Source organism: Thunnus thynnus, chromosome 19 (genome assembly GCF_963924715.1).
Source record: "Thunnus thynnus chromosome 19, fThuThy2.1, whole genome shotgun sequence".
Classification (NCBI taxonomy): Eukaryota; Metazoa; Chordata; class Actinopteri; order Scombriformes; family Scombridae; genus Thunnus; species Thunnus thynnus.
In genome coordinates this window covers 28,504,525-28,530,993 of record NC_089535.1, presented here as the reverse complement: position 1 = coordinate 28,530,993, position 26,469 = coordinate 28,504,525, and the positions used below count along the sequence as shown (strand labels likewise).

The 26,469-nt window shown below is 40.3% G+C and overlaps 2 protein-coding genes across 5 annotated transcripts in view; one reads left to right on the top strand and one right to left on the bottom strand.

Annotated features, from left to right (window-relative positions):
- The first annotated feature begins 957 nt into the window (after positions 1-957).
- Positions 958-19,291, top strand: crb2a (crumbs cell polarity complex component 2a). Its single transcript, XM_067574250.1, has 12 exons — positions 958-1,645; positions 3,364-3,559; positions 5,657-5,796; positions 7,335-7,505; positions 7,592-7,705; positions 8,941-9,894; positions 10,737-11,311; positions 11,861-12,026; positions 12,907-13,777; positions 13,902-14,018; positions 15,203-15,329; positions 15,695-19,291. Exons 1-12 carry the CDS (start codon positions 1,027-1,029, stop codon positions 15,914-15,916), a joined length of 4,272 nt encoding a protein of 1,423 aa, XP_067430351.1. The 5' UTR covers positions 958-1,026; the 3' UTR covers positions 15,917-19,291.
- A 1,249-nt stretch (positions 19,292-20,540) lies between these two features.
- Positions 20,541-26,469, bottom strand: part of dennd1a (DENN/MADD domain containing 1A) — a 35,561-nt gene continuing 29,632 nt past the window's right edge. For all 4 annotated transcript variants that reach the window (XM_067574251.1, XM_067574253.1, XM_067574252.1 and 1 more), the window contains one exon: positions 20,541-26,420. In XM_067574251.1, the coding sequence (XP_067430352.1) occupies positions 25,350-26,420 (1,071 nt within the window). In that variant the 3' untranslated portion in view covers positions 20,541-25,349. The remainder of the gene's footprint in view (positions 26,421-26,469) is intronic.

Here is a 26,469-nt window from a genome sequence, read left to right as displayed (position 1 = left end):
TGAACCAAAGCTGTTTCACTGAGCCTACTGCAACAGTTCTTATCTGGCTGTCACTCTGGCAACCCAAGGATCACTAAGTCTGCTTTGCCTTGCTTGCTGCTTTCCAGCAAGTGTGCTACCATGCCTTGGTCTCAGAGTTGATGCTGTAGTTTGAGTCTTGGCCCCTCATTGAGTTTTGATAACATTCATTCATTAATTCATTCATTCTGTTGGCAATAACTTAATTTAATTTACCCATTCATTCATGCATCCATCCATTCAGTGATTCCCATTCATCCCTCTTCCTTGGTAGTTAAATAAATATCTTGATTTATTGCCAAGTTGTTGTTTCTGTGTTTTCCTTTATATCAGAGATGGAGGTCACTATATTCAGAGTTCATGACTTTCAGATATAAGACTAAGGATTAATTTCATTTAATTATTTTCCTCCTAATTAATTAATCTTTAATTAATTAATCAATGGAGGTGGTGTCTCTATTAATTTCCAAGTGTAGTGTTATTCCTACAAGTGTGAGCTCAACCAAACAATGATTTTCTGAGATTGCTTTATTTCAGAAAGAGTGGAAGTATGTAGTATTTCACAAAAAAGCAACAAAACTTGGAATCAGAAAATTATTAGAAATTATTTATTTGTTTCAGTGTTTAATTTGAGGATAAGCCCATTTTCCAAGGCGATCCTCAGACACAAACACATGGAACAGACAAATAAATGCGTTGGTCTCATAATAAAGGTGTTCTATCTACTACAAGTGTTGCTGGAGTCTTAACCCCTTCAGATGTCTTTCCTTCTCCATGTAGGTGAAGTTGTGCCAGAAATTCATACTCTACATGTGTATGTGACCCCTCAAATTTTTCTTGGGGGCCCTTAGGGACTCCTTACCTCCAGGCTGGGAACCATGGCTCTACAACATGTATGAACTGACCTGACCCTACTGTTCCCTTTGTTTTTTAGGAATCCTCTGCTCAGCCGCATCAGACAAATGCTTGTCTGCACCCTGCCACAACGGAGCTACCTGCGTGGACACCATGGATGATTACGCCTGCATCTGTGCCAGAGAGGGGATCCGATACATGGGCAAAAACTGTGATGAGCTCTATGATGCCTGCTCCTTTGCTCCATGTGAAGACTGCACCAGCACCCCTGGCACCGCAGAATACCACTGCATCTGCCCGGATGGACTCATAGGTGATAACTGCACAGAGGAGGTGGATGAGTGCCAGAGCGACCCCTGCTCCGAACCTCGCTCTCTGTGCGTAGACCAGCTGAACGAATATTTCTGCAGGTGTCCTGCTGGGTATGGAGGACAGGACTGCCAGACACATGTGACTGACTGCATCGATGAACCCTGCAGGAACCACGGGACTTGTATATTGCAACCGGAGGGCTTTGAATGCCTGTGTGCACCAGGGTTCGAGGGGAAGACCTGCGAAGAGGATGTGAATGAGTGTGCATCAGCGCCCTGTCAGAATGGAGCTATCTGTATGGACGGAGTGGCGGAGTTCCACTGCTTTTGTGTGCCTGGTTTTCAGGGCTACAACTGCGAAATTGATATCAACGAGTGTGCATCACGACCCTGTGAGAACAACGCCACCTGCATCAATGAGAAGGACCACTACGAGTGTGAGTGCCTGGTGGGCTTCACAGGTACATCCAAAAGTCATACAAACACACAAACACACACACATTTATCCACATGGATGTTTAGTACAACATTTACTTACTGTCAACGAGTTCCATGAAGAGACCAAGTTAGTCTGTCTCTCAGCATTTCTGACTTCCCTGCTGTAAACCTTTAAAAACAGCTCACAAATATGTAGTTCCATTTATTAAAAACTCTCAGTAATTTTCTAAAACAACTGGTCACTGTAGTTTTTAACAAACTACTCAAACAAGAGGAAATAGTGCATTTGTTTGAGACTATTTTCAGCGGCGGAAGAATCCGCATTTGGTGCTTTAGTAAGTATTTCTGGAAGCAAGACAGTGTCAAAATGAACTACAGTGTGTGTATTTACGGTAAAAAATAAAACACTTTGAGTTCTTTGGTTCATTAGAATTTCTGATGAAAATAGAGCAGAAAATTGAGCTAGTTAATTTTAGCCTGATAACTAAACCCAGACCTGCAGTGCATTATTGCTTAAAGGAGCAGGTTTTGCTCAATGTAATCATTCCTCTTGTTCATACTGACCATTAGAAGATCCCTTCATAATTCACTTACAATGTGAGTGATGGAGGACAAAATCCACAGTCCTCCTTCTGTGCAAAAATGTATTTAAAAGTTTATCTGAAGCTAATATGAAATGTGGAAGCTGTCCAAATGAGTCAAATCAAGTAGATATCTTTCAACGTTACAGTTTTTTTTAGTGCCAAAGTCCCTTTTTTTGTTACTATACTTCCACCACAGCTCAACAGGGACACTGTCCGAAGAAACACAAAGAGGGAATTTGATGCTAAATGTGGCAGATATCCACTTGATATGACTAACTCAGACTGATGAAGCCTCATATAAGCTTCACATCAACTTTTAAATGCATTTTTGAACAAAACAAAGGCCCATGGATTTTGTCCTCCATCACTTACATTGAAAGCGCATTTGGGTCAGTGCGAACAGGAACAGTGCGAACAGAATGATTACAGCGAGAAAAAACCTGTACAGTATAATTAGAACCTCAAAAACACAATCTACAGTGTTGCAGGTACTAAGACATCAAGTCAAAACAGGCTTGGTAAACTATAGTATTCAGCATTATTACTCAGAGATAGAAGCCTCCTGCACGTGTGTTTGCACTTTTGTTCAAAACTGTGAATGAAGAAGTTTAATATTATGTCATCATTAATCATCATCTCAAAACATAAGGACTTTCTGCTCACTGACAGCATTTATTTGTTCCTCCAGAGCTATTTCTGCTTCTTGTTCCTCCCCATCGTTTGTTAAAACCAAAGTGTTTTGTTTGTTCCTGATAAACTGGGCACGAGGAGTATTTTAAGTGCACAGTAAGATGTTTTCAGTCAGGCCTCTTATCTGCGGCTCAGATAAAGTCTCCGTGCAGAGTGAGAGAAAACACTCCCATCTAGCTTTTTTTACACTCCTTTCCTTCTGTGTCAGGCTCTATGAGCATGGCTGCATTCCACTGTCACTCTATCAGGTTGTTTGGAGAATGGAAAGAAAGGCTTTTATCATCACTGATATCTGAAGACCAGAATAGACACACGGTGATAGAAATTTGGGCAGTTGAGTGTGGTTCGTGTGTTGATTTGTCAAAAATGTGACTGATCATTTGAACAACAGCTACAGTCATCATCATCACTTTCATAATGTTTCATATTTACAGTAATTACATCTTGACTTTCCCCTTCTAAACCAGGAGTCAACTGTGAAGTTGAAATAGACGAGTGTGAGTCAGGTCCCTGTCGCAATGGAGCCACCTGCCAGGACCTCGTCGGCATGTACGCCTGCGAATGTCTGCCCGGGTTTGATGGCATCGACTGTGAAATTGATGTTGATGAGTGTGCCAGTGAGCCTTGCCAAAATGGAGCTGTCTGTCATGACATGGTGAACAGGTAGGGCAAATCCTTACAGTCCGCCTCCAAAGAGTCCCACATGTTGATCTCCTTAAGAGAAAAAGGCATCTGTCCAAGTGATGATTTATGAAAGGGCACCTTACAATTCCCAGTAGATGCACCTCATGTTACTAAGTCAGCAGCCCTGAAAAGAACCACAAGGTCACTGAGCACCTGAGGAGCCTGGTTATTTAGGCATTTATAGAAAAGTTAAAGGTTAGCAAATGTGATAAAACTATCAAAACCTAACTTATTTAATTTCCTGGAAGAAAAGCAAACTGCCACAGTTTTCTTAATGTTTAATGTGAAAGTTTTCAAATCATGGACTGTAAATGCTGTGATAACTGGCTAGAGATGGACAAAACACTTTTACCAGATATATATATATATGACTGTATCATCTGCATACTTATGGAAACCTGCTCTAAGAAGTGATTCTGGTAAGTCATTTACATATAGACTGAAGAGAAGTGGGCCAAGGAGAGAACCCTGTGGGATTCCTGTTTTACTCTTTATGTCTTTCACATCACACTCCAACTCCATTTCTGTGCACTTACAAGTTTCTTATGTAGATTACAAGCCCTCCTCCCTTACCAGTTTTTCTATCTTTCCTAAAGAATTTATATCCAGGGACGTCAATTAAATTGGTTTGAATCCTACAATGAAGCCAGGATTCACTGTGGCACAAAAAGTACAGATTGGATTCCATTAGCAGTGTTTTAATTTCATCATGTTTAGGGAATAGGCTAAGAACATTGAGATGACCACCAAATATGCATTTAGGTTTGGCATCATTGTCCCATATAACTTTTGCATGATTTACAGTCTGAAGAATTTGATGAAATTTATATTTACTAACTGAACTTCTTTTGGAGATATTTGACTGTTCAGATCCATGCTCCTGTCCTGTGGGATAAGTCCCAGTTGCTGTTAAATCTGTTAGGTTTGTTCTTAGACAGCCAGATTTTTTGGTGTGGCTTTCCTTTCCCCATCCAGTAAAGCAGGAGCCGTCGCAGACAGCTCCTCAGCAGCTGAACCGTTATGAGTGGAAAGGCCCACATATTGGATGTCTTCTCACAGTGTTAATTTACTCAGCAAGCCTTCAGACTCATTTCTGAATTGCTGTTCACATTGGATTTCTATGAAAGGCCAATTTATTGAGACCAATTATCTAAGATCTAAACTCAATTATAATGTCATCTCTTTTCTTGTGATCATGACTGAATAATCTCAACTGGCCTCATTCACATTTCCTTATTTTCTCTGTTAAACTGATTGTCACATATGCATTTGGTGTGAGTCAGAATTGGAAAAAAAGTCTGTGCAGGTTTTTGCTGTTTCAGAGACTGTGTATGGAGTGTGTGTATGGGACTGTGGCGCTGTGGTGGTTTTAACCACTGGGAAAGCATTGAACCAATCCACCAGATCGGTATCAGGACTAATCCTGTCTTTATTTAGTGGATCTGTTATCGGCCATGTCTGACCATTCCACCTTTTAGTGCCACAGCAATTCAATTCAATCTAATACAACTTTATTTATCCCAGTAAGCACAATTGTATGCAGCAGCTCACCACCCAGATCAACAGATACACATACAGTCCAGGCCTACCCTGAGTTGCAGTATTGAAATCAGTACCAGGAGAGAAAAAGTGGGATCGGTGCAGCCTTACTAACCACCACCTTTGTCTGTAATAGGGTGAGACACCAGTCAATCAAACATGCCCAAAAATAGTTCTCAACATCTTAATAAAACAGTGATTCCTTACAGTCACCTTAAACACAGTGGAAGAGAAAACTGACTTTATGAATGGAATCCCGCGCAGTAAGAGACTTTTAGGAGTCATCTAGGAGTCATTAGTAGTACTTCTTCTTAAACCATGTCTGTATTAACTGGTGGTTACCAGCTGAAGGCATGTTCATGTTTTCTAACATATACCACAAAACAGTTAAACCTCAAGAAATGGCAGTCGCACTAGTCATTTGAGAAATTCCAGCAGAGGTTTCCAGTTCAGTTATTGCACATTGGATATTTTTTATGCTGCTGTAAAAAAAAAAAGAAAAATAATAATAATGATAATAATTTGTGTGTGTTACAGTTATGAATGTGACTGCAGTGAAACAGGATTCGAGGGTGACCACTGTGAAGTGGACATAGCTGAGTGTGCCTCTGATCCTTGTCAACACGGCGCCACATGTTTAGAGGGCGTCAAAGGATACACCTGCCTTTGCTGGCCAGGTACTGGAACTACATGCTACACATCAAACATTTCTGTACCAACAGAAGGACAAGTAAGGGTTTTGAGCGGAGCCAACTGGTCTGCTGTCCAAGTGCTTCTGAGCCTAGAGGCTGCAGATTTTCACCAAACCACAATTAGTTACATGGGCAGCCTGTTGGACTCCCACTCCTGCCCACAGACAAGAAATCAGTTGACCTGCATGCACATAACTCTCTGTTCTCCGAGTTACTCACAGAGGACACATGAGACTGCAGTCATTCACTGTAATAGTGGCAGAATTAGTATTTTTGCTTTGCACCAGGACATTGAATCCAACCGTTTATCTTAAAAGTACATTTATTTAAAGAACAAAATCACAAATACTAATACTGTACTTAAATAATATAAAAATAATACAACAAATATGTAAATCAGTTTTTTATTAGCAATATACTGTCAATAAGGAACAAAAAGGCTGAGAGTCAACAACCATGTTAATGGCTTGTGAGGCTTCACAGTGCTGTTTTGAGCTAAATGCTAACATCAGCATGCTAATGTTAATGTTACGATGATAATGTTAAGAATGTTAAATTGAGCCTGTAATATTTAGTATGCCCACCATCTTAGTTTAGCCTGTTAGCATGCCAACATTTGCTAATTAGCAGTAAACTCAAAGTACAGCTGAAGCTAGAGGTAATGTCATTTGTTTTGCCAGTATTCGCTCATAAAATAAAGTATTGGACAAAATAAACTTTTGATCTGATGATGGCGCTAGATGAACAGTCAACGGCTCATCAAAGTGATTACAGTTCATCCTGAGGGAAACATGAATGTCTGAACCAAATTTCTGTCAATCCATCAAGTAGATGTTGAGATATTTCAAAAGACAGAGGATCACCAAAGTCAGTAGGATTCATCCTCTGGGGACCATGAATGCAATCCATCCAGTAGTAATAATAGTTATTTGAGTGTGGAGCAAGTAAGAAAGACTGACGTACAGACCCTAGAGCTATGATTCTATGAGCATGGCTAAAATCAAAAACATTACAATGTAACAGTTATATAATCTGAGTTTGACATTGTATAAAAGAAAAAGATAAGTAGGTTGTTAGTTTTGTTTTGCTTCTCTGATTGAGCATGGTAATGGATAACTGTAGGACAATGCTCTACTACCAATAGATTGCTTTTTTATCTTCAGGATAATGAAATAGCATGCATCCTCTAATCTGAGTGTATATGGGTGAATGTAATGGTTTAAAGGTTCCGTTCGACAAAGAGGTGCTAATCCATGAAATAGGTAGTAATAGGTAGTAGTTTGTAGCATAACCTGAATGAAACAGGGGGCCAGTGAAGTGAGAACAGAACTGATATTTGTTCAAATCTCATGTTTCTGGTAAGGATTCTGGTAGCTGCATTTTGAACTAGTTGAGAACTAATTGAGATTTTTTTGATGCTGCATTGAGGAAGGTCTGAGAACATTAGTCACAGGGTCTCAGTTTTTTTCTGTTCAGTGTGAATAAAACAGATAAAACTACATTTTGTATTTTGTTCCCTCTAGGTTATGAAGGACCAAACTGTGAGATTGACATTGATGAGTGTGCCGAGCAGCCCTGTGAGAATGGCGGGGAATGTTTTGAGCGTTCGGATCCATCCCACTGGGAACTGGACTGGGAGCTCAGCTTTGCAGACGCAGCTGGATATATTTGCCAATGTCAGCCAGGGTTTGCAGGTTGGTTAAATGAAAGAAACCAATCAGCAAAAAATTTCAGCTCTCACACTTCTACTGACAAACATTCCATCTCTTTCACATTACAGGAGAGAACTGCTCTGTCAACATTGATGAGTGTGAATCTGAACCCTGCCAGAATGGAGGCACTTGTGTGGATCAAATAAATGGCTACACCTGTACATGCTCTGTTGGATTTTTAGGTGAGTCTTATACTTGTATTGTAATACACAGACAGTTGCATGTTAAGAACAGAATACTGTAAGTGCTAAATACCCTTTGTATTAGTGGCAGCGCTTGTTGTATCAACATAAAAGAACATTTTACAATTCCTGCTGTTATCACAATGACCGAAGCTGAAACATCACTAAAAACATGCCCAGAAATGAAATACAAATCAATCAAAATTGCTTACAGTTATTGCAATTATAGTGGACTAACATCAGTAATGAGCCAACTATGACAAACTTCACACAAAGCCAACTGATATGCTGGTGGGAAACTCATGATGTGCAGCCAAACATTGTTCAGTCCCAGAGAACTTTTAAATTCTAGTGGAATAATAAAATGTCCCCAGTTCAAGTCCAGCCAGGGACCTTTGTTGGATATCATCTCCTCTCTCTCCCTCCTCACATTGCTGCTGTCTACAATCTAATAAAGGCAAAAGTGCCCAAAAATATTAAAAAACAAGACAAATACACTTTTTAAAGATGAAACTATATATTTGTGAGGCAATTTTATAGATTTTCAAGTATTGAGAGTGGGACTGCAACTAACAATTATTTTCATTGTCGATTAATCTGTCAATTATTTTCTCGTGTAATCAGTGAGTTGTTTGGTCCATAAAATGTCAGAAAATGGTGAAAAATGTCAATCGCCATTTCCCAAAACCCAAGATACAACCTCAAATGTCTTGTTTTGTCCACAACCCAAAGATATTCAGTTTACTGTCATAGAGGACTAAAGAAAACAGAAAATATTCACATTTGAGAATCTGGACTTTTTTTTCCCTTAAAAATTACAATTAAGCAATTATCAAAATAGTTGCAGATCAATTTAATACTTGGCAACTAATTGATTAATCGACTAATTGTTGCAGATGTCATTGAGAGATGGACGAATGTCAGCCGAAAGGTTAAGGCACATACTTATAAATGCAATATCCCTAGTTTGACTCTGGCCAGAGATCTTTAAAGAATGTCATACCCCTCTCTCTCCCCTTGTTTCCTGTTCGCCTATATGCTGTGCGTTATACAATACAAAAAAAGGGTGTGAATGCCTCCCAAAAAAAACAAACAAAAAAACAAACACATGACAAACACATTTGTTGTTGATTTGTTGACAATCTCCCCCCTTTCTTTTCCAATACAGCTCTGGTGCGCTCTCCATCAGTATCCTCCATCATACAGTATCTAACCATCTCTATCGTCTCCCTCAGGTGACCTCTGTGAAGTGAACATTGATGAATGTGAGAGCCAGCCCTGTCAAAACGGTGGCTGGTGTGAAGATGGCAGGGCATCCTACACCTGCCACTGTCCTGAGGCAGAACCAGGTCAACTTCCTTGGGGAGGCGATCACTGCGATGTGAAGCTCTACGGCTGTGTGGACCATGAATGCCAGAACGGAGCCACCTGCCACCCATGGCTAGAGGGTGGTGAACATGGCCACACATGCTTGTGCCCTCATGGCTTCTATGATGAGCAGTGCTCTACGCATACAACATTCTCTTTCTCCACTCCAGGATTCATTCACATTGAGGTTGTTGTGGAAGAAAGGACACGAAGGGAGGTTGAGCACCGTGGTCACAGTGGTTTTGGGGTGCAGCTACGCTTCCGGACAACTATACCCAATATGTTGCTCTGCTACAGAGGTGATGTTGACAACCACCTCCTCCTGGAGATTGTCAATGGTGGTCTTCATGCCAAAGCCTTTTCTGAGGAGTCTGAACTGGATGTAATGTTTTCTGGCTTGGTTAGTGATGGAGATTGGCGGGATGCTCATGTGTTTGTGGATAATGAAGGCCTAGTTTTGATTCTGAAAGGTCCTGGCTGTGACAGGGATGGATGCAGAGTTATAGATGGTGGTGCTGATGAACCACCTTTCCAGCCCTCTGAAGCCTTCACTCATATTTATGTAGGTGGAGCACCAGAAGAGCTTTTAGAGGACTGTGTAAGTGGTACAGCCTTCATTGGATGCATGGAAGACCTGATGATAGACTCTAAGCCTATCCTACCCCAAACATTTCCAGAAGACCAAGGTCATGAACTGGGATGTAGTAAGACTGAATGGTGTCAGCCTGACCCCTGCTTTGGACATGGACGCTGTGTGGACCTGTGGACCAGCTACCACTGTGACTGCTACCGTCCCTTCCATAGTGAGAGATGCTCTGAAGGTAAACACTTTTACCAACAGCCAGTTTTTTGTAATGGACAGATCTTGTCAAACCAGTCCTCATATGTGTAGTATTCTGTTGTTGCACTGTTACCAGTGTAGTTATCACAATAAGGGGACACAAATGTAATTTGCTAATGTTTTTGGGCCCGTTCACGGTCATTCCAAAACCAAAAAGATAGTTGAAAATACAAGAGTAGCAGTAGAGTTTTTGTTTGAGCTTATGGCAACAACTTGATTTGAAATGTTGCCAGTAACTAAAGTACATTTAAATACTATACTTAAGTACAGTTTTAAGGTACTTGTACTTTACTTGAGTATTTCCATTTTCTGCTACTTTCTACTTCAATACATTTCAGAGGGAACTACTGCACATCTTCTACTAGGTTTATCTGACAACTATAGTTACTAGTTACTTTTCAGATTAAGATTTTACATCACAACTTTTTGGCTTGTGACCCCTTACTGAAAGTCTAGTTGGGGCTCTCTTGTCACATTTTAGATGTCTATTAGTCTTTAGCAGTTCCACCAAAGAGACATTTCTCCTCTAAACATTTCACATGGTTTCATTAAATAATTGAGTCCCAAGGAGGTAAAGCTATCCAATATTTGTCAGAAAGATAAGCAAAACATAATAACAGTAGCTGCACCACTAACTGACCATTGTACTACTGCCAACATAGTTACATCCACATTACATAAACGATAAAATCATACTTACAGTATTTCTAACTTGACGGCCACCTGCAATAAAAGTCTGATACTGACGTCCTATTATTAAATGTTCTAGTCCTACAGTATTTTTCATTTGATTTATCCAAACTTCCAATTCCCCCCTGACAGAATACCCTTCCTGGACATACAGCCATGAGGACAAAGTGGGTTTCAGTGTCTATGATGTTGGTAAGAGCCATGGGAGCAACTTCAATGTGTCCTTCTTCCTGAGGTCACTAAAGCCAGATGGGCTGGTGTTTCAGCTAAGGAGACCCACAGAGGAAGAGGAGGGAGAGGTCTACTTCTCAGTCTACCTGGGGATGGGGAGGGTTTTTGTCAGCTCTCTGCTTAACAGTGCCCCACTCTCAGCTCCAGTATTTGTGACCACTGGCGAAAAGCATCTTCTACAAGTGGAAGTCCAACATAGAACGGTGATCTTTGAGCATGCAGGCCTTCGCTATGGAATAGGGGAGATCCCTGAAGTGAATGTGAACAGTGGGGATCAGGTATATGTAGGAGGTCTCCCGGGAGACTGGGACTCTGATGTTTGGGGGGGGCATTACAAAGGTTGCATCCAGGACCTTCGTTTAGACTCAGTGCATCTGGATGTGGACGCCTGGAACAGCTCAGATGGGGAAGATGTGTATTTACCAAGTGATGCTGAAAATGTAACGCAGGGCTGCATCAGTGACGATACGTGCAAGGTGGGAAGTGGTTCCTTTAATCTACTTTTTCCTTACAGTGTTTCTGTGACAGTAACTGTCTTCCATTTAACTGTGTTCCTTATACTGCGTTCATACTGTATACAGACCATAATTATAAACAGCTGAGTCACAAAAAAGATTCACACCAGCCTCTTAGTTGTGATTCCAGGTCAGAAATAATAACATTTTCTGACAGCTATGATTGCTCCCACTTGACCAAAAGAATTCCAAAAGTCTCAACCAGCCAGTGTCAAAATGGCTGCAAAGCCCCCATCCCTGACTAAACAAATATGTGAGCAATAAATGCACAGGTTGTATCTTCCAGTGAGACAACTTTGTAAACTTGTTGTAATTTATTCACTCTTAAAAATATGGACAGAAGGAGGCAGTCCCCAAAATGGGAAAATGGGTATTGACCCTTGACCGTTTGGGATATCTACCATAGCTACCACTATCAAGCTTTTCACTTTTGAAACTGTTCTGAAGATTATTTGCTGTCTGAGCTCCTTGTGTCTGGATTAAATAAAACCTTAATGCTTGCCTCTGCAGATGGAGCCCTGTCAAAATGGAGGAGAATGCACTGTCACATTCAACGATTTTACATGTTCCTGTTCAGAGGACTACACTGGAAAGACCTGTGAAACACGTGTGTGGTGTGTTAGTGATCCTTGTGTCAATGGCGGCCATTGTGTGGACCTCCCTGATGGATATGAATGTAAGACCATCTGCATAAATTTATAACTCTGGTTAGTGAGAAGTTAGTCACACTCTGTCTGAGATATTGTAAAAAAAAACCTGACCTATGTAAGCAGCATGCAAATAATAATTATTAGTAGCAATAGTATAAAAGGAGTGTGACATTTTTGGACATACTGTATATCTTATGGTTGAATGTTTTCCCATCCATGATTTTAATATATTCAGTATCACTTTTTTCCTGGGAAAACTGGAATTTACTGTTATAAATTTAGTTATTTTAAACAGACCTACAGATTATGACCCACAATTTTGATTATGAATATCGAAATTCATCTTAAAAGTACATCACCTATGATGTGGAAAAATTACAATGCCAATCATCAGTTCTTCTTACCAGTTTTAATATGTCACAGTGGTTATTTGGTATATATAACGTATGACTATCTTTATAGCACTGGGGTTTATACTGTCTGCAGTGGCAGGTGAAGAAATTCTGTTGCACGCAGCTATTTCAGGGTTTCAATGGTTTGAGGAACAGGTGCTTAAATGTTTAGTAACGCTAGGGTGGTCTTCTGCATGGCAGTTTTTTGCATAAAAAGGTACAGTTAGTACAGACACAGTTTGTAGCCTCATGTTATCTTACATAATAATGATCCCAATGAGTTCCAAGCAGTGAGGTTTACAGATTTGTTATCAGATTGGTATTTTGTATCAATTGGTACTCAGCTGTGGCATTGGAATGGGTATTGAGAGAGAAATAGTTGGAATAGTGCATCCCTAGTTAAATGATTGCTGGTTCCATAATAAAGAAATGCAAATCCAATTTTTCAGGCTGCTTCCTTAATAAATGAAATAAAAATAATAATTGATAATAATTTCTACATGTTGACCTTTAGGTGTGTACAATGCCACATTTGAGAACAACCCTGTGCAGTTCAGTGCTGGAGGCTCCCTGGCTGAACCTGTCTCAACCATATACATGGAGCTGCGGACCCGTTCAGAGAACGCCGTGCTCCTGAGGGCCTCCTGGGGCTCTGACCTGTTGATGGTAAGCCTGCTGGACTCTTCAGTCCGGGTGGAGATCCACATTGGCAACAGTGTCGAGACACTGACCTTTACAGGAGTGCGTCGGGTGGCTGATGGAAGCTGGCACCGTGTGAACATCTCAATGGCTGAGAAAGAGCGTGAAACATCTCCCTGGATCATCACTGTGGATGGAATCATGGACACCAGCAGTCTGCTACAGCACACGGGGAGTCTTCACTTTCTCAATGAGAAGGGGGCCACATTGGCCATTGCAGAGAGCTTCACTGGCTGCTTGGGTGCAGTGAGGGTCGGAGGAGTCTACCTTCCTTTTATGGATGATTATAAGGCCCCACAGCCATCTCAGTTCCATTTAGTTGGAAAACCAAAGATTCGTTTGGGTTGTACCAGCGCCCCTGTTTGTGATTCAGATCCTTGTTTAAATGGAGCAACATGTGAAGACCTCTTTAATAAATTCAGCTGTTTGTGTGACTTGGGTTGGGAGGGAGACCAGTGTGAGACAGACACTGATGACTGTGCATCTCAGCCTTGTGTTCATGGAACCTGTAAGGATTACTTAGCTGGTTTTGAGTGCCAGTGCCACCCTGGATATGCAGGCACACTGTGTGATGAGGATCTAGATGAGTGTGAGCATCATGATTGTGAACATGGAGGCACCTGTCAGGATGGACCCAACATGTACACCTGTATATGCCCCAAGGACTACAGTGGCCCACTGTGCCAGTGAGTACACACTCATTCATCTGTATACTGCTTTGAACAGGCAGTGGTATCTGTAGCTCTGGCATACAACAAAGAGTTCTTGCTTGGTTGTATTTAAGCAAAATTTTATTACTTTTTCCAACAGGTGGGACTATCCACCAATACAGTGTGGTAAAGATGTCCAGTGTGCAAATGATGGAATTTGCCATGATGGGCTGTGGGGAGCTAACTGCACATGCATGCCGGGTTTTACAGGCAGCAGGTAGGCTCACTTTTAATAGACTTAACCCTTTTTATGTTTATTCCAAAACTTGTACCAAAAATGTTGTTATCAGTTAATGTTGTCAGTTATCCCAAATTACAAACATATACTGTATAACGTTTTTTTTAAATTTACTGTGAGGAGGCAATCCTCGTGTTGCTTTGTTGTACTTTGTGACAAGACTCGTTATATGCGTAACTCTGAAAGCTGTTCATAGAGAGGTCCTCAGCAGACTGGTAGCAGAGTTTTACATGTAAACAAAACAAAATGGCAATACATGTACCTGGTAAGAACAGAATAGTTTTAGGTCTCCCACAGCCAACTCTGTGACAGCAAGCTCCAGAAAATACTAAACCAAAGAAAGAAACAATTAAGCTAAATGCTGGATTTCTTATAATCAAGCTAGCATACTCACTGATGATGTGGTGTGCTCAACAAATTACCCTACAGCAAATTATTCACAAAAGCATTTAACATACAAAGTACAGAAAATATGTCTTCACCAACAAAAATGATCTTATTCAATTATTTTAACAGAGTGTATTACACTGCAACCACCCACAGGGACAGGATACAGCAGTATGGTAACACAATTTGGGGTTCACCCCCCCAAGTGTGTAGTGGCCCAGCAGAGGGTGCTCATGTTACACAAAACACACCAGTCCCAGTGAGAAACTAATAAAAACAAGACTAACAAAATAAAATAGGAAATAACATAGTATTAAAATAGAGAGATGACTAATAGTGAATTAAATTTGCATTAATAATGGCAAGAAATGGCTAAATAATAACAAGTGTAATCATTAATTCTGTTGCATCAGCACCACAGATTATATTCACCTCCATTGTATCGGGCTGAAGGCACAAATCTTAGAGACAGACACCTAAAAACCTCGACAAATAAAACCAAACTATCTGCGTTGAAAATCTGCTTTTGTAAAGTTTAATGACACCTACTTGTCAGATACAGTTGATGTCTTTGAAGACGTGGATTGGCCTAAAATGTACACAGTTTATTTGGTTGCATTACCTTTTACACCCTCTTTTAGATTCACTCTTTTTTTAAATACATGTGAAGCACTTTGAAATTGCCCTCAGTGTATGAATTGTGCTATATGATATATCTAATATATGATATATTATGCCCTTTCAAAATGTGACTTCATGTATTTTCTGTCTTCCAGATGTGAATTGGAGATTAATGAGTGCAGATCTAACCCCTGTCGAAATGGTGGTTCCTGTTTGGATCGTTTTAACATGTTTGTCTGTGAATGCCCTCCTGGCTACAGCGGTCCAACCTGCGATGCTAATGTATGTTGGTTACATTGTTGTTCTTTATTATTATACAGGTTAAGCAATGTCATTTTTTAATTTGTTGGGTTAGGGTTAGGGTTAGGGTTAGTTGTTGCCTAGCAGCATATAACAACTTATGAACTTAATTCTTTGTTCATTAAGGAACACTATAAAACTTATTTTGTTTTAAAGCAATGTTCTCACTGCGTTTTAATGAATTTTGAAATGGCTGAGAATCTTGGGAACTAGTTATACAGCATATACCCTCCATGTGATTTCAGTTAGCTGAAAATAAATTCAAACCACGAACGCAATAACAAATAGCTTTCACAATAGTTCAGTTCATCACTAAGGCACAATCTCTGCTCTGTGTGTGTTTGCAGAAACAAGCCCATAAACAGGGAATTCCCTGGCTGGTGGTAACCATCCCGCTGCTGTGCTTCTGCGTGCTGATCCTGATCATCGGCTTTACTTTCATGTTTTTAACTGCGAGGAAGAAGCGCCAGTCGGAGGGTGCATACAGCCCCAGTGCTCAGGAGCTGGCTGGAGCTCGCCTGGAGATGGACAGCATGCTCAAAGTTCCACCAGAGGAAAGACTCATCTGATGAATGAAGGGTGTTTGACTGTGGTGATCTGAGCACTGCGGGCAGGTGCACAGGACTCACTGTCAAAACTGTTTAGACCAATGAATATCTGGATTGAGCTGAAGGACATATGTTGTAGGCTGCAGCCCCCTCCTGGTGGTGACCAGTTACTGGCCCAGTGGTGCTGCTGTACAAGACACTTAACATGTTGGGGGTATATTTTTGATAAAAGACTCTGGACATCTGAAGAAACAGCCCCAAGTACTTTGCTATTCATTAATAGGAGCGGGAAAAATAAAGAAACAAATAATTGTATAACTCCACACACTGTAGTTTGTCAGGACCTTAAACCTGTTTTACAGTCCTACAGTAGCTACTTTATAAAGGACAGTTTAAGGACTGTATTTCAGGTATCATTGCACAGTCAAGCTCTAAAAACACAAGCTGCTGGAAACTGAGTTGCATTTGTAGGAAACATTATTATTAGCATTAGCAGCATCCAGCAAAGTCAGGCCAGTGCACAGGGGTCTGCAGCTGCAGTACCTGCACTGGCCACTAAATGCTGGCGTTAAATAAAACACTGAGGGGTGAATTTACAAAAGGATTACGTACTTTTACAGCTGCGTAACCTGCACAAATAAGACAAAAAGAAACCATGTAAAACCACAAAGGGCAAAATGCACCCCTAACTGCACTGCCAAGCAAATAGTGTGCTATTTGCACGTTTTTAAATTAGGTATACATTTGGCACAAAACCGGCCCCTTTCTATGCAAATGAGCTTTGTTGCAAAAACGGTCCAATTCACAAAGTGCACTAATAGCCACACAAAGTTAGAATGAAATTAATAGCGTCTTTAGAGAGTTGGTGGTAACTGAAGCCCATTTTTAAGGGATGTCGCTCAGACTTTCCAGTGATCATGTCACATTTAAATTCCTTGCCTGAAGTTTTGAGGAATGCCTCTGCACCTCGTTGGTTAGGACTTGTAGCTTGAGGTCTGAAAATTTAATTTTCTTTCTCTCTGTCATTGTCCTACCTACTGTGTTCTTAGCTCAAAGACAATATTTATAACTTGCCACATGGATAATTGCAATCAGACAAAACAATGGCAAATTGCACTTAGCTGCAAAACCATGTTTGTGCTGTAATATCATTAGCGCAATATCTTTCGTGAATCAGACCTTGAGACGGGCAGTCAGCGGCCACAATCCAGTCTTTGTGAATTTGCCACTGACTGTATTGGAGTGATTGGAAGCTTTCTAATAGAAGGTCAGTACAATTTTTTTTTTTTTCCAGTTTCACCTCTAATGTGGGTTTTGGTGGGGATTTTGAAAAATATAGCATCACTTTAAAGACGTGAAGGCTTAAGTAGAGGTATGATGATCAAGAATGTGTGTGTTAACATGAAGGGTACATACTCTGCAGCTTGCTCTTCCCACCTCAGCTCAGCTTATAAAGCCTTACCATCCTACAAACAGCTAACCTGGACAGTATCTGACGGCATCGGAATGTAAATAATTTCAGTATTAATTTTCTAAAAGGATATTCCTGTCCTCCTGGTGAGGGTAGAATTCCATCACTCTGGAAAACTCAAACATGCACAACATGAAGGATTCCAGTTTTCTCTCATACTGCAAATCCCACCTCCTGTCAATGCTGGAATACCATTGGACACATGTCTTGTACATTTGGTGTGAAAGCAGGGTTAGCCTCTGTGACTTTCTAGTTCCATTATGGACAAAAATAAAAGCTGAACTCCCCCCAGAATCAAGTGGGTGACATCACAGAGGCTGTTTTCACTTAGGACCAATTGGTTCAACTTTCCTCAACCCACTGAAGGCACTGTGCAGTGTGCTGCGACACTATGACAGTCTGATGACAGCACAGAACCTCACCTGGGAGCAAACTGAAAATGAGCAGCAGGAAATGTACAGCACCTTATAAAAAAGGCACTGAGAGCAGCAGAAGATGTTTAACTCACTGAGGAGATGATACCACACCTGCTTATCATGAGTTACTTTAGTCTTGGACGATGAATTCACTGATGTGTTTCTGAGCCAGTGGGCAGTTTGGCTACATGTAGGACATGTAGGCTACTGAATAGCTTCTGCACAAGATGTGTTCACCTCTTTGTTTCTCACTCCATGTGCCATGGTGCACACTCACAGGAGAGTACAACAAGTTACAAACTGTCATATTCTCATATTTCTGTCCATTAGCCTATTTATTGGTCATGATACTGCAAAATTTTACTCACGTAAAGAGTGTAGAGATTTGGAAAAATTGAACTCAAACAAGATCAATGTTGGGGACAAGGAGTGTGAGTCTCACAGCTTTCCAAAATAACTTCAGAGAACTGCACTGTTTGAGATGATTTCTGTTAAACTGATCAACTTTTTGACCAGCTGTTGGAGGCTCTCACTTCTTTGCTGGAGTCATGGCAACACTAACCTGTTGAGGGCCGAACGTGTCATTACTGACCCAGAGTTTTCATGTCTGACAGACACATAGTAATGGACAAAAATAGGTGGACAAACACTGGAAGAACACAATAGCTTTGTATCATTTGCTGCACAGACCCATAATCCTTGCACTCTGATTCTTTGCTTTCACCCCTTACTGCACTTCTCACCCACTTTGGTGTGCTCTAGAAAAACTACTCTGAGTGTTTGATGAAGATTTTAAGCTCCAAGTCGCACCATTTAAATGTCCTTGTCTTTTATGTTTATAATATTGTTAGGGCAACTTTGTCACATGATATTCTGAGTGAAAGCAATTCACTGTACCTTGTATATGAAACATGACATCCTCAGTCTAGCTTTCTTTATTAGGAAGCCAGTAAGTTGTACAACTTAATCCACAAGCTGGCATTTATTTTGTGTGTAAAGCCTGTAAATATATTTTTGTTTGAACTTCTTTTTTTGAATTTTGAATTTGACTTTTAGTGCACAAAGGGAGTGTCTGCTCATGTTTGTCTCGGCCTCTTCAGTAGCATCTTCACATATGTTTACAATCAATCAAGAATTCATTAAATCCAGTGATTTTCAAGACAGTATTCTGGGAGATCAAGCTAACTTTTTAGGATGTAATGAAATGTTGCACCAAAACAAAAAAGAAAGGAATAAAGAAGCTTATTTTACAATGTAAAAGCAGGAGTAAAAAGACAGTGAAATATCCTGTAACTAAAAATGTGAAAAATGTGATGTACAGTATAAGTTTTTTTTAATGTACTAAAGAAAACAACATGTACTCATGTTAGTAAGAGTTTTAAGTCTTGGCTGCACATTCAGTATTGTCATTCATTTCTTTGTTTCCTTCATTTTGATGTACAAAATCCAGGATGTTTCATTCATAATGTATTATAAGCAATCAATAAAGTGAAATGAGAAATGAATTTACACCTTCTGTCCATCCGATGTCTGCACCACTTATCCTGCTCCTTCTTTTTGCCAGTTTATTTGAAAAAGCACAAAAAGTGTAGCTTGTAAGGACCCAGACCTAACCCGGACTGTCTTGTGGGCTACAGGAAGCAATGAGTTAATGGGAAATGTGGTTTTAATTTAAGTAATCTCTGGCCCCTGCTGCTCTGCTGGTGTGATATGATATGAACGTTAAACAATCCCCTCTAAAGCCCTCAAACAAGCCAAAGGTAAAGATACAGTAGCTGCAGTCCGGGCCTGACCGAACATCACCAGAGAAGATAACAAGAATCTGCTCATGTCTGCGGTCATTGACTGCAACCAATTATTAAATATGATGCCTTTATTTGAGTTTATCCCAACTTGTCCACATTTTTTTGTCCCAAAAACTTTACTCTCCTTTTAGTTGTTTTTGGTCTCCATCAACTCCTGAGAAAACATCTGGCTAAATGCTGCTAAATGCTCCACTATGTTCACCAGCTAGTCTCTGACTGTGTCTGTCTGTAGTTTTGGTGCTGAGTAGATAGTGTACAGTAGCTTTATCAGAGCTTTTTCACTGCCTGCTGCTGCTGGAAACCAGCTTGATGAGAGCGCTGTAACGCTGTGAGCTGTAAAACCAAAACAATGTGCTAGAGGAGGTTAAAAAGCTCCATAGTACTGATGGGAACTTCAGAGTTGTTGATTACTCTAAGTAGGTTTGTCACTATGAGCGCCTTTCACATTACACACAATCATTTCATCCATTGTTCATTTAAAAATATTGATTATAGCAGTTTTCAAGCTGAAAATCAGGACTTTAACCTGATAGTCACCCTTCAAATCTAATGGATGTGGAGCCAACACACAAAAAAAGCATCAAACCTAATATTTTCTGATGGGACTGTATTGTGACAATGATGCAAAAGTTTAAAAATGATTAATGAAGCCAAGTCAGATGGTCAGAGTAGAATTGTTCTGTACACTGTGGATGATAAATGATCAGTTCAAACCTAATAAGATACATGTAAAACAAAGACAAAGCAGAGCCGAGGGAGGGAAAGTCCTTCTCCAACATACAAAGGAGTCATTATGTTTACAACATGCTGGGCTGCAGAGCTCCACACACAGTTATACAGGTTTGTCCTGGATGTGATAGAGATGATTTTGAAAGTAAATATTAAGATGTACAAACAACATGAGCTGCACCACAAACCTGCTGAGACTGCGAGTGAACCAAATCCAGTCAGAGTGATTGCAAACAATATTTAATTATGAAAGACACAAAAACAAGCAATGAAGCAAAAACAAAAGTCAAAATTAAAAGTGCTCACTGTATGAAAAAAAGCAAATATTCTTCAGGGATTCATAAGACAGCAGGATAGTGGACAACAGTTCCATCAATATATGATGGTCTCTTATTTAAGTGAGGTGTAGTCAGGTGTTTTCGCGTTAGTGCCAACTTCTTGTATCTTATCTTCAATACACAAGTGTACTTCTAGACTAAAAACCCAAAAGCATGAAGCAAAAGCAGTTTGTATGGGAAGAGTAATGACATAAGATTTTAGATTATACTACCATATCAAATCTGATCTGTTTTCCAAATAGGATTCTTCCTCAGCAAATATTTTAATTTGCTACAGAAACAAATAAAAAAAAAAAAAGATAAAATATAGAATTAAGTTCTTAGTTTTTTAATTTAGCGTTCATCATGGACAATTCAGACTGTAAGTAGCAAAAAAGCAAGAGATGTTTTTCTTTCTTCATTTTCACTTAATTAATGATAGAAAAGTAGACTGTCAGGACAGAAAGAAACATTTAACATTATATTTATTTAAAGGTGTAGTGTGCCATTTGGAGAAATCCTCGTTTGCCATCTTACTCAAGAGTCAGATGAGTCTGTGCATCCAGTATGTAGTTAGCCTAGCTTTGCACTAAGTCTGGAAGCAGGAGAAAACTGCTAGGCTAAGCTTGGGCAAACGCATTAAGTACGTATTAAAGTATTATTAAAGTATTATTAAAGTATTATAAAGTATTTAAAAAAAAACTGATAAGACTTTCATTTAGTGGGACAAAAATGTCAGATTTGGCCAGAGGGTGGCAGCAGAGGAGAGGTCATCATGTCTAATCTCATTAAAAGGGTTTAGGTGGTAGCCTTTTTAGGACATCTCAGTCTCTTCACAATTTGTAGTTTGGTTAAAAAAAATATGCATTGTTGCCTTTTAGTTCTTATAATTATGCAGATCTCTTAAGACCTGACTTCATTGACAGCTCCCTTAATCAGCACATGGCTGACCTGCACCTTTTAGTGCGTTTGAATCACACTCTGGTTGGTTTTCATTGTCATTGACATTACATTGTGTTTTTACCAGTGGACCTTCTTCCTGTGTTTATGTTCTTGCTCCTGCCCCAGACCTTAAAGGTCTTAGTTGTTTTGGGCTGCATCCAAGTACAACTGCTGTGTTCAGATCTGCCCAAACTAATCGTACTGAGGGGAAAACCAAAGTCCTGTTCAACCAGACTGAACAACACTGATTGTAGAAACCAGTACTGAGGTTTTAGAAACAGTTAGTGTTGGAGGTATTTTTAGTCAACAACTGCTGCTGATCAAATAAATAAAAACATTTTAAAAAATGCTGTAATGTGTATTATTTTGCTTTTGATATAGGATAAATACTTCCCCCTGCCTTTAGTCTTCATACTAAGCTAGGCTAATCATGTTCACAGATAATCTGACTCCTGGAAACATAGCAAACTAGTTATTTTTTGTATTTTTTTTTTCAAATTGGCAGTGTGCCAAAAATTAATTACATGAACTGTGAATCTTGTGTGATTTAATGTAAGTCACCTAGACTCCTACACAACTACTACACAGTGCACTGATTGAGGATCTGAAACCATCAACAGAAACTGACTTTTGACTTAATTTGAAATGATTTGACGGTCAATTTTTTTTTCCAAAGAAACTTGTTGTGCTGTAAGTGTACTAATTCTTCTAGCCTTCCACAGGCTGACTCAGTGATGGTCATCTCTGATCTCTGGCTGTCTCAGCCAAAAACCACTGCAATCCTAAGTTATCACCTCAAACTGTGCAGGGTTACTTTAGCTTGACCCTTCAAGTTTGGACAAATTACATTTGTCTAATAAAGCCAGACAAATTGCAGCACAGTGTTGGGGGCTTTAATCTTTTGATATTAATTATATTATTTGTTTTGTACAAGTGGACATTCTAGTGTGATGGCGGTGCTAAAGAAAAGGTCAGAGAGTCACTAAAACCATTAGATCCTGTGACAACCACAAATTCATAGTGGCTAGAGGAGTCTGTTTTTGATGTTATATTGTTCAGGACCAAAGTGCAGTGCAAGTGGAAATATCTAGAGGACAGCAAGGGTGTCCAATTTCAATAATCAGGATTCATCCTGTGGGGAACATGAGAATATGAAGTAGCCCAGAAGACATCTTGCTATGGATCAATAGATGAATGGACACAGTCATCAAAAAAAAGTAACCAGGTAATGAATATGTCCTGCATGTGAAATTATAACCAAGTTACGCTGACATGTTAGGATGAAGGGTATGTATTTTAAACAATGCAGTGCAGTAGAATACTAGTCACCGCTCTTTAATCAGTCTTACAACAAACATAGTGTCATCTGTACACACACAGCAGCAACCAGACCTGTACAGCACTTTGAAATGATTAGGACTTTTTGGCATTCACCACAACATGGACGCCCCCCAAAGATCACCTGGAAAGCAGTGAAGGCTCACTAGGCGCTACACCCACACAACAAATTCTGTTGTTGAAGTCAAAACAGCTGAAATAGACGCTGGTGGCAAAATTGTGAGAACCATTATTTCTGCTCTCAATGCACAGTTGACATCACAATGTGTAAGCAGCCTGAAACTCATTAGCCAATATGTCATCAAACACAAAATACTTCACTAAAGGCAAGAAAACAGAAGGAAATAATTAGAGTGCATATACGTTTCAGCAGCAGAATTGGCAAAAGGACCCTTTAAAACAACAGAATATACAATAAAGTGTTTCAAAGTCCCCACATAGTTAATTAGACAGAAATGCTTAAAATCATTTGAGGGATATTACAGGCTATTGTAGGCTTGGAGGTTTTCTTAAAATGTTTTAAAAAACAGTAGGAGGCAACACATTTTCACAGGTCAGTGAGATGAGCCAAAGATGGGATTTATCATGAAGGCAAAAAACCCCAAAAACCCAAAACAAAAAACAGCACTGTGCATGGAGCTACTATAAAAACATCAACAGGTGAACTAATTGCATGATTGAGATGCACCACACTTTGTAGCTACAGTACCATAATGCCATTAGCATGTTAATCAACTATAGCAGACTAGCTACTAGTAATAATACAAGCTAATCATACAAGTTGACATCATTAAGACATATGCTGTTGTGAATGTGTCATATATCCTCTTTCAGGAAATACTGCGTGCTGTTTTTAAAGTCACAAATCTATACTGATCTATACTGAGCACTACTCTAATGTGGTGGCTTTAAAGGCAGATGACATGAGAGGGTGCTGTGCAAAGAATTGTATTAGTAGTTAGTGAGTGGCGGCGGGCTGAGAACAGTTGGCATCTGAACATCTTGAAGCAAGGCTGGCTTTGTGTGTGATGGTGGGAAAATGAAACAACACAAAATATCAAAGACGATCCTTAGACAGGTACAGGTGAGTTCAAGTGTTGTGTGCTGTTGAGGCAGTCCACACTCCTGTTTGTCATTGGTCAGCAGCAGAGCTGAGGGTAGTTAGGGAGGGGTGGTGAGTGTGTGTGTCTGTGGGGGGGTCACCATATTTCCCACCACTCCCACCTACTGGATCAGTACCTTCTGTCGGAGTTAATAATACATTACTGCTAATGCATTCGCACAATTGTTCTCCATAATCACAAAATCATGTGATTACAGTCTGTAACAACAGTCATAAATCACAGTAAAACTGACAGTAAAAATGTTTTCATCATATATTAATGTATCACTTACAAAGTGTATTATAGTAAGTTATGATCCTTAAGATTTCAGTCCTGGTTGATTGGTAACACCTGTGGTTACTGGTGTTAATGACAAGTGCGTTTTAATAATACCAGTCCCAGAGTTCCATTGGAAATAAGTTGCATTGACCATTAGGGGCAGCAAACACAAAAAGAAGAACTGGTGTATCTGTTTACACCACAGCCAAACGCATTGTGGACTGAGAGGATTCTTTATGTCACGTCATTTTAATAATGAAGATTAAAGAAGACAATCAACAATATCATCTGACACGGTTAAACTGAGCGCATGGTCTAATATTGCCTTCTGCATCAAGTCCACTATGTGCATGCACAGTTTCCTGTGAATTCTGCGTGCATGTAAACCGCAATAACAATGACAGCTACTTTGTAGAGAGGTTATTGCAGAATCCAAATACATCATAGAATAAAAATGGGTTAAGATATAATGAAAATCTTATGGTTTATAATGTTAATATTGGGAGTTAGCTTGAGAGATTCGGTGCTTTTCAAGTTGCTGTCACCAACTTCATTGTTTCCAGTGACAAGACAGCAACTGAAGTTTGCTATGAAGGGAAGTAATGTAAGCCTAATGAGCTAATGTTTCCTAACAAATTTTAGCTAACTAGCTACCTAACAATGCCTGTAAATGTTGTATGTACAGTCTGTGTTATGCACTACTTCATAATTCGTACTTTTCCAATTGATTCAAGTTGGGACATAACTTAAGGCTAGAAAATGGAAAAGCCCACAGATGTTGTCCACTACTCTTTTTTTTTCATTCTTCAGCATGGTTTTGAAACGTGAAATTAATTTTGGATAGAGGATTAGGAAGAATCTTACAGAACTGTCAAGTCGTATTTGAAGGTAGTATAACAAACATCTTTAATCTCAGTTTAGGTTATAATTCTTCTACTGAGCCAGTGCTCATTAGAACTAATGCACATTTAACTTCAATAGAAGGTCCTGATCCAGTAATGAGGAAAGTTTGAGTAGGTACAGAGAGGGACAACTCAGTGCATATTCACAGGATTTAGTCAAATGTTTCCCACCTCCTCCGAAGGTCCTCCACCTTCTTTTTTTGGGGCGTAGCTGGCTTGGCCATAGTCAGCAGGTCGCCAAAAGGATCCTGAGTCTTGTGGCTGTCTCCCTCAGCACGAAGTGGCTTTGCCAATATGTTGGGGGCTGTACTGGGGACAGACGTCGAGTCCACCAGGCTGGAAAGAGCGTGATTGCTGGCAGAGGACTGAGGCAGGGAGGTAACAGAGGAGGGGAAGGCTGACTGGAGCAGTCCATAGTTGGGTGGCAGAGTTGAACTGCCTGGTGAATGCTGTCTGTAGAGCCCCGGTAGTGTGGGAAAAGACTGTGGCTGGGGTGGAGTGTGTAAGTAAGAGCCTGGTTGAGGCCCGTAGACTGCACTGAAGGGATTCCCACTTACAGTCGGCGAGTAATGCATTTGAGGGGAGGTGTGCTGGAGAGACTGGGCAAAAGGGTTGAGTGATATGTGAGGATGTAGGGGGAAAGGAGGCAAGCCCTGTGGGTAAGACCTGGTTGGAAGGGTTGGTTTGCAAGAGGATGACGACACACCAATATCTCCCCCATCACTCATTGAAGTGGAACTGGTCTGTGCTGAGCTGTTAAGGGGGTCTAGAAGGCTTATCAGATCTATACTGTCCTCTGTGACCTTGGAGGGCTTCAACAGGTCTCCATCCGTGGTCATGCTCAGGGCTTGTCTAAACTCTTGCCCTCCTGATGTAGTCCTTCCTTCACCAGCTCTTGCTGGTTTAGGGCGTGACTGGGCCAGGGGGGGTGCAAGGACAGTACCAGGCTCAGGTGTCTTCCTTCCGTGAGGACGTGGAATGGTGATGTTGCCAGGAGCAGAAGGGTCCAGAGGGTCAGGGCCTGGGCCGAAGCTCTCGCGGATGGGGGAGTGGGCTTCCGTCAGCACAGGAAGTTGAACAGATGGAGGTCTATCACAGGTAGGAGGCACACAAACAGGCAAGGTTGTTTCTTCCTGCCCTACACTCCACAGCTTGTTGTAAGGGTTGGAGAGCTTGAGGCCTGGAAGCGTTCGTGAATGTTCACTGACACTCAGGTCCATCCGCTGAAAACACAAGAAATAATTCAGACTGCAAGTGCTAATATAGGAGAAC